This window comes from Palaemon carinicauda, chromosome 38 (assembly GCF_036898095.1).
Source record: "Palaemon carinicauda isolate YSFRI2023 chromosome 38, ASM3689809v2, whole genome shotgun sequence".
In the NCBI taxonomy this organism is placed as follows: Eukaryota; Metazoa; Arthropoda; class Malacostraca; order Decapoda; family Palaemonidae; genus Palaemon; species Palaemon carinicauda.
In genome coordinates this window covers 50,849,205-50,861,245 of record NC_090762.1, presented here as the reverse complement: position 1 = coordinate 50,861,245, position 12,041 = coordinate 50,849,205, and the positions used below count along the sequence as shown (strand labels likewise).

The 12,041-nt window shown below is 41.8% G+C and overlaps 1 protein-coding gene across 1 annotated transcript in view; it reads left to right on the top strand.

The window, feature by feature from the left end:
* Positions 1 to 12,041, top strand: part of LOC137630622 (post-GPI attachment to proteins factor 6-like) — a 131,034-nt gene that overhangs the window by 107,439 nt on the left and 11,554 nt on the right. Inside the window, exon 11 of the mRNA XM_068362226.1 lies at positions 2,275 to 2,453. Coding sequence (XP_068218327.1) covers positions 2,275 to 2,453 — 179 coding nt within the window. The remainder of the gene's footprint in view (positions 1 to 2,274; positions 2,454 to 12,041) is intronic.

The window sequence follows — 12,041 nt, the reverse complement described above, 5'->3', positions numbered from 1 at the left end:
TGTAGACGATCCGTCATCTCAGGCCTGAGTTTAGGAGACTTCTTTAGCACTGGCAGTAGTGAAAGGGTCAAGAATGAAATTAACAAAACTGTACTGTATCATTAATTGTGGTGAGCAATTCCTTACTTCTTGTTGGTGAAAGAAACATATAAAAAAATACGGTATTCCATTTCATTACCTGATCTCCCTCAGGTGCCATATAATACTTTCATATAGCAGAAAAAAATCAAAATCTGTTTCCTTAAAAAGTGTCTGTTGAATACAACACGCAAAAAATTTAGGAAACGAATAAAAGAAATCAGGGCACTTTCAATAATTAATTGTGCTTTATGAAATTTAAAAAAAAAAAAATTTTCAACTATAGATGCATTTTAACAATCAAGTATTATAGACTTTTAAATTTTACCTTTGGTTGTGATCAGCTGATCTCTAGCTGGTGCTCTCAAGAATATGAACTTATACGAAGAACAAAGTATCATTAATATAGCTACTTGATTTATTCAAAACCTCTTCATAATGAATATTATGTCAGCACCAATATGTTATGGCTTATCATAGTTTTCATATACAGTAATTCATTTATAGCCACAGTATTAATATTAATTATCACTCGGACATTATCTTTGTTTCCTGAAAAAGACAAAATAAAATTCTTCACAAAGAATAAATTTAAACTTTATATTTAAATCTGTTTAATAGTAAGATCGGCTTAAAACAACATTATGTTCCGTTAGCTGATCTCTAATTTTGGTGGACATCATAACATAAATTAACTGAAAGAAGTTTTATAATAATCCTGGTTTTTTGTTATTACATAGCATCATTTTATTATTTTTTTCCTTTTCTATTATCAATTTAAGGAGTATTTTTAACGAAAGAAATTAACAATTGTTTTTGTTTTTGCTTTGTTGACAGCTGATCTCAAGGTGACTATGGTATCGAGGCCATGCTCACTTTCAGTATAATTAACAGAGTATCATTGATGTAATTTACCAACTGATACAGTATTATTTACCAATCTCTAACTCTTTAAGTTTCATATTATGACTTGTGTTCTTTGATAATTTTTTTATATGGTGATGTACAGCATTAATTTTTTATTTTTAATGCTTATTTTTCGCATTTTGACTTTTTAGTATTGTGATGTATAGTATTATTTGTTGATATCTAATGCTATTTTTCACATTTTGACTTCCACGTTTTAACTTTACACTGTATTTGACGATTTGTAAATCTAAATTTTAAGTTTTGTCTTGTGTTCTTTGGTAATATTAATACTGTACAGTATTATTGACTGATTTCTAATTCAAAATTTCACAATTTGACTTGCACTTTTCAACATTAAGCTGTAAGTAGTGATTTCTAACTCTGAATTTCCCATTTGACTCGCGTTGGTTGGTGTCGTACAAAACTCAGTACAGTTAAAGTAACGGCTATGCTACCACTGCACTTTGCACATTGTAACTTTGAGAGATTTTGGCTAAACGAATACTGGACCACTTATAAAAAGCTGCAGTAACTCAGAGTTATCGTTTAGTGAACTGTCATTAAATGAGGAGTACCTGTACTCGTATACCTGATGCTTGATTCTTACTGAAAGTGTCCCCTTAAGGAAGCTTTCATTTTTTTTGATATGTTACAATTATTCTATGTCCTGGGACCTATCAGTTTGTCATGCTTATGATAAACAGATAGTGGGCGTTAGTGTCTTCGCTTCGCATCTCCATAGACCCAGCTTTGTACATCCAGTTGATTCTAAGGGGACATACGACCCTCCTAACGGTGAATCTCCCTAATTAAACAATGAGGGTGTGTTTCGCGTAGGAACAAACATCAAATTGTAAAAGTAATTTTGTATTATTCATAGCTATGTAAACATGAGTCCATTAATATAACTTCCCTCTTCAACCAACCCTCTAGTTCTAGGTCAAAATATTAAAAGTAGAAAGGTAACTGACTGTGAGGGGGCCAGGGCTTTGCCCTGCACCCTCTACAGTCAGATAACTGTTCGTTATCCGTTTCAATGACTGATTTCAGATTGCGTCGAAGTAATCTCCGTAATTAAGTGACTCGGATTTGTATTGTTAGCAAAAATACAAATTACTTTTAAAATACTGTATTATGTTTTTGGCCTGACCTAGGACATAATAATCCTTTAACTTCTGTATTTAATTTTCATGAATGTATGTAAGCCGAGTGATTAGTGCTATTTAAAGAATCTGTATGTAAAGGCTATACAGTTGTACAGTATAAGCAACTAATCTTGTGATTCAGGATACCGTGGATGGGGCTGCACAGATAGTTCACAAGCAACATCAAACTGGGAACTTTTGCTTGCCACATTGCTTCTGACGCTCTCCAACCTCTTCTTTCTGCCGGCAGTCATTCTTGCACTGAAACGAAGATATTTTGCAGAAGCAACAGTTTATGCCTTCACTATGGTGTTCTCAACGGTAACGTTTTCATTTTTTTGTAGTTTTATTTTATAATTTACTCTATTGGTACTGTATTGCTTTGACCTGTTTTTGTGTAATTGTAGTAGCAAATAGATCATGGATAAGGGACCATCTTTTTATTTTTTGTAACTTCATAGCAACAAATTTGTGGCGATAACTGTTGCCCATGTTGCTATTTTGTGAAGGTTTTATGTAAATACCTGTTAACATTAAGATTTGAACTTGTGAATAATGAATGGAAGTAAATATGAATTTTACTGCTAAATGCATTTAGTTTCGGTATTGCACAGTATTTGGTGCCTATGAAATAATACATTATTGAACAAAAATATTTGTATGGTAAGCTGGTGACAAATTTATGAGTCAATGGTATTAGTTCAAAATGATATCACTGTCAAAATACAGTATATGAATTTTTTTAAAGGTAGGTATTTTAGTGAACCGTAAGGATAATCAGTAGGAATTGTACCACATATAAGATTGACAAAATCTATAGTTATTTCTGCTTAGGATATATTTTATGTGACGAAAGCACTAACTCCAATCAAGTCTTTTCATTTTTCCTTTGGTTGCTATAATACTTAATTTTTTCAATATTAAACTTACCCGATAATCATGTAGCTGTCAACTCCGTTGCCCGACAGAATTCTATGGAGGGATACGCCAGCTATCACAATACTAGAAGGGGGTGTACTTACCAGCGCCACCTGTGGCCAGGTACTCAAGTACTTCTTGTTGACACCTCCTCAATTATTCCTCTGTCGTGCTTCCGGCAAGACGTTCTGGGATACGCTTATGATCTTCGAGTTTGTTCACGGCTAATTGGTGAAGTATTCTCTCAGATTTCGGCTGTCGCATTACTGGAAACCTTCTTATATTAGCTAGATAGCTTTTATATAGTCCTGATTAACGGTTAACGATCTTTTGCTTGATTTTGGTAACCCCTTTGGCTAACTCTTTGGATTCAAGATGTCTGACGTTTCGCAAGCCCCCTCCCATAGACGATGTAGGTCTTGCAATAGGCGTATTCCGAAGGCCTCGGTAGATCCTCACACCGCTTGTTCTGACTGTAGGGACAGGCCCTGTCAGTTAGAAAATCGATGTGAGGAATGCGCCGGACTTTCGGAACTGGAATTTGTCCGTCTTTTAAAATATTCATCTAAGTTAGAGAGAGGTAGAGTTAGGAGGAGTTCTTCTCACTCTTCAATGTTTTCCTCACCTCATGATCCCCTACCTTTTCCTACCCCTGTAGTGGCTACCCCCGAACCTACTGTTTGCCCTCCGCCTGATATGTCTGTTGTTTTGCGTGCTATTCAGGCCTTAGGCGATAAAGTAGAGTCAGTGGTAAGTGACCATAAGTCTCTGATGGCCGAAGTTAAGGAACTTAAGGTCAAGAGTGCAGTGGGTGGAGTTAGTGCCAGTGCTGTGACGAGTGCTAGTGTCAGTGCAGTGCCAAGTGCTAGTGTCAGTGCCAGTGTGGTGCGTGAGGATTCTTCTGTGCGAGCCAGTCGTCCTCCCAGTCCGGGACCTCTTGCAAGCTCCCATGCCCAGGGGAGAAGTAATGTCGAAGGGCATAAGGGTTCGGCAGGCCTTGTTAGGCGCACAGAAGTTTCCTCGGTGGTTGCGGACGTGTCTTCCAAAGACCGTCACTCCCACCCGCAGACGATTGAGCCCGTCTTTTTCTCGTCCGCTGATCATCTGTCAGGGAAGAAACGTTGGTCTCAGGTCTCGAGACCGCTTAAACGCAGAGTCCAGCCCGCGAGTGCTCAGCCAGGTTGTAGTCATTGGCTCAGCTCTGACTCGCCGCAGTCATCTGTCGACTGCACTCCGCCCAAGAGGAGTAAGGTTCTGCCACAACAGAGCTCGACTGTCGACCCTAAGTGGACTCTACTACAGTCCATGCAAGCACAGCTTTCGGACTTGATGCGTGAGTGTCGGGCTGAGAGTGTTGCTCCTCCGCCTCCGCCTACACTCCCTCCGCCTGCGCTCGCTCCGCCTGCGCTCGCTCCGCCTGCGCTCGCTCCGCCTGCGCTCGCTCCGCCTGATCGCAGTACCACCTGCCAGGCGTACGATGTTGAGCCACGGTCTGAGTTTGCTGTTCCCACTGGTGTTCAGCCTCCGCCTTCTTTAAGGCAACCTTTGCTATGGGATCAGGAGGATTATACCTCTCTTCCTCCGCCTCCCTTTGCTGCTCCACCAGTGGTGCAACTCTTGGCTGAGGTACAACAACCTCTCCCGTCCATGAGTCAGTTTCCTCAGCTCTCGCTGCAGCGAGCTCAACCATCCACAAGGCTAGCTCCACTACACCTTGGCCTTGCGCCTCAGGAGCCTCAGCTTGCGAGACATTTACCTTGTTCTGCGCAGCCTCAACCTCATCACGCTCCGCTCTCATCACAGGAACAGGAACTTGCTACTCCGCTTCCACCAACCGCTCAGCAAGCGCAATCCTTGGGTTCAACCGCTCATGCTAGGAGTCAGCCTCCTCCACCCATGCGCCTTCCTTCTGCTTCGTCTGCTATTCAGCCTTTGCAGTCTGAGCCTCAGGTTCTCCCTCAACAGTTACTTGTAGAGGAAACCACTTCTATTGTTCCTACTCGTTCTGACTCTGCTGTTCAGCATTCTTGTCCGATACCTTCGCTTCACTCTGGTGATGAGGCGTCTGATGATGAGGAGGCACACCTGGATCCCTCATCAGACGTGGATGAATCCAAGCTTTCTCCACAGTCTATTGATTTTCGTAAGGTCTTGGCTCTACTTAGGGAGGTTTACCCAGACCACTTTGTCTCTGCTATTCCCCGCTCTCCGCCATCTGAGTTTTCGCTGGGCGTACAACAAGCTAAGTCCACCTATACTAAGCTAGTCCTAGCTAGGTCCTCTAAGAGGGCATTAAGGATCTTAGGGGAGTGGCTGCAGTCTAAGCAACACCTTGGCAAGACTTCTTTCATGTTCCCTCCAACGAAGCTCACTTCGAAAGCGAGCGTTTGGTATGCCACAGGAGAAGCACCAGGCTTGGGAGTACCTGCCTCTGCCCAGGCTGACTTCTCAAGTCTGGTAGACTCGCCTCGGAGAACTGCAATGAGGCGCTCTAAGGTTTGTTGGTCCTTCTCAGACCTGGATCACTTGCTGAAAGGAATGTTTAGAGCATTTGAAATGTTCAACTTTCTAGACTGGTGCCTGGGGGCCCTCAGCAAGAAGACCTCTCCTGCGGACAAAGATTCTGCCATGCTATTAATGTCCTGCATGGATAAGGCCATTAGGGATGGATCGGGTGAGCTTGCGTCGATGTTTGTATCAGGGGTTTTGAAGAAAAGGGAACAACTGTGTACCTTCCTTTCCGCCAGCATTACACCTTGCCAACGGTCACAACTCCTTTTTGCTCCGCTCTCGAAGTTCCTCTTCCCCGAAGAGCTGGTTAAGGACTTGTCTGCTGCCCTGATACAAAAGGATACACACGATCTTGTAGCCTCATCGGCTCGTAAGTCTAAGGTTGCTACCTCAGTCCCCAAGACTTATCGCTCCCCAGTGGCTGATACCCCTGCTACGAGGTTCATACCGCCCTTTCGTGGTAGAGCCCCCAGCCGAGGAAGCTCCCGTCCAGACTCTCACAGGAGCAAGTCTAGGAAAGGATCCAGGACATCTAAAGGAAAAAACTGACTCTCCGCATCTCCAGACAGCAGTAGGAGCCAGACTCAAGATCTTCTGGCGAGCCTGGGAGAAGAGAGGTGCAGACGCCCAGTCTGTCAGTTGGCTGAGGAACGGTTACAGGATTCCATTCTGCCTCAAACCACCTCTGACCACATCGCCCATCAACCTCTCTCCCAACTACAAAGAAGAGGACAAGAGGCTAGCATTGCACCAGGAGGTGTCGCTTCTTGTGCAGAAGAAGGCAGTGGTTATAGTCCGGGACCATCAATCCCCGGGCTTCTACAACCGTCTCTTTCTTGTGGCCAAGAAGACAGGAGGTTGGAGACCGGTGCTGGACGTCAGCGCTCTCAACGAGTATGTCACCAAGCAGACGTTCACGATGGAGACGACGAAGTCGGTCTTAGCAGCGGTCAGACAGGAGGACTGGATGGTCTCGTTGGACTTGAAAGATGCATACTTTCACGTTCCTATTCATCCAGACTCCCAACCTTTCCTGAGATTCGTTTTTGGAAAGGTTGTCTACCAATTCCAAGCCCTGTGTTTTGGCCTAAGCACAGCTCCTATGGTCTTTACTCATCTGATGAGGAATATAGCAAAATTCCTTCACTTGTCGAACATCAGAGCCTCCCTCTACTTAGACGACTGGCTGTTGAGAGCCTCCACGAGTCGTCGTTGTCTGGAGAATCTCAATTGGACTTTAGACTTAATCAGAGACCTAGGTCTATTAGTCAACATAGAGAAGTCTCAACTCATTCCCTCCCAATCCATTGTGTACCTGGGAATGGAGATTCGGAGTCAGGATTTTCGGGCTTTTCCATCGGCCCCCAGGATAAGCCAAGCCCTAGAGTGCATCATGAGCATGCTGAAGAGGAGCAGTTGCTCAGTGAGACAGTGGATGAGTCTCACAGGGACCCTCTCATCACTGGCCCTGTTTGTCGAGCTAGGGAGACTCCACCTCCGCCCTCTTCAATTCCATCTTGCAGCTCATTGGGACAAGGGTTCGACTCTCGAAGCAGTCTCTATCCCTATCAACCAAGAGATGAAGACCACTCTCCTGTGGTGGAAGCACAACCTCCTTCTCAGGGAGGGTCTATCGTTGGCCATTCAGACCCCCAATCTTCATCTCTTCTCAGATGCATCGGACTCGGGCTGGGGTGCAACCTTGGACGGACGGGAATGCTCGGGAACGTGGAACGAGGAACAAGGATTACTCCACATCAACTGCAAGGAGCTGCTAGCAGTTCATCTAGCCCTGTTGAACTTCAAGTCCCTCCTGCTAGGCAAAGTGGTGGAGGTGAACTCAGACAATACCACAGCCTTGGCTTACATCTCCAAGCAAGGAGGGACCCATTCGAGGAGCCTATACGAGATCGCAAGGGACCTCCTCATTTGGTCAAGAGGTCTAAACCTCACTCTGGTCACGAGGTTCATTCAGGGCGATATGAACGTCTCAGCAGATCGCCTAAGCAGAAGGAATCAGGTCATTCCCACGGAATGGACCCTCCACAAGAGTGTGTGCAACAGACTTTGGACCTTGTGGGGTCAACCTACCATAGATCTGTTTGCCACCTCCATAACCAAGAGACTTCCGCTGTACTGTTCCCCTGTTCCAGACCCTGCAGCAGTTCATGTGGATGCTTTTCTACTGAACTGGTCCCATCTCGACCTGTACGCATTCCCACCGTTCAAGATAATAAACAAAGTTCTGCAGAAATTCGTCTCGCACGAAGGGACACGGCTGACGCTGGTTGCTCCCCTTTGGCCTGCAAGAGAATGGTTCACAGAGGTACTTCAATGGCTAGTCGACTTCCCCAGGACTCTACCTCTAAGAGTGGACCTTCTACGTCAACCTCACGTAGACAGGTTGCACCCAAACCTCCACGCTCTTCGGCTGACTGCCTTCAGACTGTCGAAAGATTCGCTAGAGCTAGAGGCTTTTCGAAGGAGGCAGCCAGTGCGATTGCCAGAGCAAGAAGGGTTTCCACTCGTAGAGTCTACCAGTCTAAGTGGGAGGTCTTCCGCAGCTGGTGTAGAGCCAATTCAATATCCTCTACCAATACCTCTGTGACCCAAATAGCTGACTTCCTTCTACATCTTAGGAATGAGAGATCCCTTTCAGCACCTACGATTAAAGGATATAGGAGTATGTTGGCTTCAGTTCTCCGCCACAGAGGTTTGGACCTGTCTTCCAACAAGGACCTTCAAGACATCCTTAAGTCTTTTGAGACGTCTAAAGAACGTCGTCTTTCCACTCCAGGCTGGAATCTAGACGTAGTCTTAAGGTTCCTTATGTCATCTAGGTTCGAACCTCTCCAGTCAGCTTCCTTCAAGGACCTTACCCTCAAGACTCTTTTTCTCGTCTGCCTTGCAACAGCTAAGAGAGTCAGTGAGGTTCATGCCTTCAGCAAGAACATTGGTTTCACAACCGAATCTGCAACATGTTCTTTTCAGCTTGGATTCCTAGCAAAGAACGAGCTTCCTTCACGTCCTTGGCCTAGATCGTTTGAAATACCTAGCCTCTCCAACATGGTAGGTAACGAACTAGAGAGAGTTCTTTGCCCTGTCAGAGCTCTCAAATATTATCTTAAGAGGTCTAAACCTATTCGAGGACAGTCAGAAGCTTTATGGTGTGCCATCAAGAAACCTTCGAGGCCCATGTCCAAGAATGGGCTTTCGTATTATATAAGGCTTCTGATCAGAGAAGCACATTCTCACTTAAAGGAGGAAGACCTTGCATTGCTGAAGGTAAGGACCCACGAAGTAAGAGCCGTAGCTACTTCGATGGCCTTTAATAAAAACCGTTCTCTGCAGAGCATAATGGATGCAACCTATTGGAGGAGCAAGTCAGTGTTTGCATCATTTTATCTGAAAGATGTCCAGTCTCTTTACGAGAACTGCTACACCCTGGGACCATTCGTAGCAGCGAGTGCAGTAGTAGGTGAGGGCTCAGCCACTACATTCCCTTAATCCCATAACCTTTTTTAACCTTTCTCTTGAATGCTTTTATTGTTGTTTTTATGGTTGTTACGGTAGGCTAAGAAGCCTTCCGCATCCTTTTGATTTGGCGGGTGGTCTATTCATTCTTGAGAAGCGCCTGGGTTAAAGGTTTGGTAGAGGTCCTTTAGTAGGGGTTGCAACCCCGTGTACTTTGGCACCTTTGGGTTGATTCAGCCTCCAAGAGGAACGCTGCGCTCAGTAAGGAAGACGAACTTTAAAAAAGAGGCAGAGTAACGGTTCTATTCGACTTCCTTACCAGGTACTTATTATTTCATTGTTATTTGAGATAACTGTTATATGAAATATGGGATACTTAGCTATCCTTTAATCTTGTACACTGGTTTTCACCCACCTCCCTGGGTGTGAATCAGCTACATGATTATCGGGTAAGTTTAATATTGAAAAATGTTATTTTTATTAGTAAAATAAATTTTTGAATATACTTACCCGATAATCATGATTTAATCGACCCTCCCTTCCTCCCCAGAGAGAACCAGTGGACCGAGGAATAATTGAGGAGGTGTCAACAAGAAGTACTTGAGTACCTGGCCACAGGTGGCGCTGGTAAGTACACCCCCTTCTAGTATTGTGATAGCTGGCGTATCCCTCCATAGAATTCTGTCGGGCAACGGAGTTGACAGCTACATGATTATCGGGTAAGTATATTCAAAAATTTATTTTACTAATAAAAATAACATATTTTATGCTCATCACATGTTTGGTTTTATGATTTCTACACACACCATTTAATTTACTTTGCTGTAAAATTGCCAGCATATAGAGAGATTAGGCTTTTGAATTAGGTACCGTATATACTCGCATAACATGCAAGTTTTTAAGACTAATTGTGAAGCTTAATTCAAGGGGGACCGCATCATACACAAGATATAAAATTAGTATATGCACTCTTGGACTAGATTACGCAGTTGTTCAAAGTATTTATCTATTTACTGTGGTAAAAAATACAGCAACATTTAAAATAAACCGGATTTTGATTAAACTGATGTTATACTTAACTGTATCTAATAATAATGCATGTAATATTCATATTTTAGTATCCTATGTATAAATAAAACCATAGCGAATTATAATCTTTTCCATTGTTTACATTTATATAATCTTTTCTACTGTTTATGTTGTAAGTTGATCGACACTCCTCTATGCTTTTCCAATCAGCTGATTAAGGCAATCCACCGAAGGATATTTCATATTTCCTAAAAGAAACAATTATTACTTGATTTATCATCTTCCAACTAGAAAACTAATTTCAATAGCTTTATTTGAAATGCTTCTCTCATATTTTATTTACTTTTGAGTTTAATCGCATATAGAAGCTAACCAGAGTTTTATTCTTGCCGATACACGATAATTTATATTTTTTTTTTAACTCTGTGGTGCTTGATTATAAAACTTAGGAAATGATTTATATCGTGTTATAACAAAACTATATTCTCTGGTTTCAGACACTTTGTAACTTTATCTTCGAAATTCAACATTTATATTTAATTAAGCTATTTGCAAATTCATAGGTTCCCAATAAAGGTCCCCTTTGTTTCTTTCAGTGTTGGACACAGCTTTCCCTGATTCCAAACAGAATAGTGGCTATGAATGTTGTTTGTTTTCTCACCTTCATTTGCAGCTTATTAGTTTATATTTGGCAGTATAGTTTCTTTATCTTTTCTCCATAGTGAATAAGGGTATAATGTAAAAATGTCAGTCTTATGCTGCTTTGTTCACTATTGTATAATGATCGATATGCAAGCAAAACAACTACTATCTGATTTGATTATTCATAACAAAACAACTTTTTTGTTGGGTGGGTTATTGTGGCTGTATGCGTTTATGCATTGATTACAACGTTACTTTTATCCTTATCTTTAATTTTTTAACCCATTGAAGTAGCAGATGGGATAAAAAAATGGAGTATAAAGGTTAGACTGTTGTAAATGGGTTTCTCAAAAAGTAAATTACATGATATACGAGATATATGATAAAATCATATTTTATGAGTAATAATTTGGTGGTCGAACAATACATGAGATCGGCTGTTACACGAGTATATACGGCAATTGTCTTAATTTTATTTTGGGTACGTGAGAACCTTTGATTTTATCCAATTCTGTTTCGGGTATGTGAAAACATTGTTTTTATCCAAAGTTACAAACTAAAAACTTATATAGTGGTCTGACTCCATTCATGTCTATATTGTGTATTATGAGCAGTTGAAGTTCCATTTATCTGAGATATATTATTACCTGCAAGTCAAGCCAACTGACATGATAAATAAGATTGAAATATTCTGTAAGATTATCAGTAGATCAAGCATAACACTTAATCATTACGATTTCATCCATTGGGATGTTTAGGGATAGAGGCAGTCATTTACAAATACAAATACTGTATAGACTAATAGAATTGGGGCATAATAGAATTTGGTAATTTAAGGGTATTCCCTGATATCCAACCAAATAAGGGACAATGTATCATACCTTATTAGAGGAAATATCAGTTTTAACAAAATGATAATTAATTTGATACAAGTACAGTCCTAGAGGAATTTTGATATAAAACCTCCAGAGGTTGTAATATTGTATTATGAATACTTTACTCTTATTAGCTTTCTTGATGTCAGGAGTGATATGTTCTGGAGTGACAACATAATCAGGTTTTACCAAGTGCTAACTCACCCATGTTAGGCAGTGAAAAGTAGTTAGCTTACCGAAGAGTATGGTATCAAATTTCATATGAAGATTTACTTCAGTAACTTTTAAGAAGACATTTCCCAATAGTAAGATAAAAATAATAGGTGACAGATATTGTGGAAGGTGCCATGTTGAAATCAACTCTCTTATGTAAATGTCAATACTGCATCACGAGAGAGAGAGAGAGAGAGAGAGAGAGAGAGAGAGAGAGAGAGAGAGAGAGAGAGAGAGAGAGAGAGAG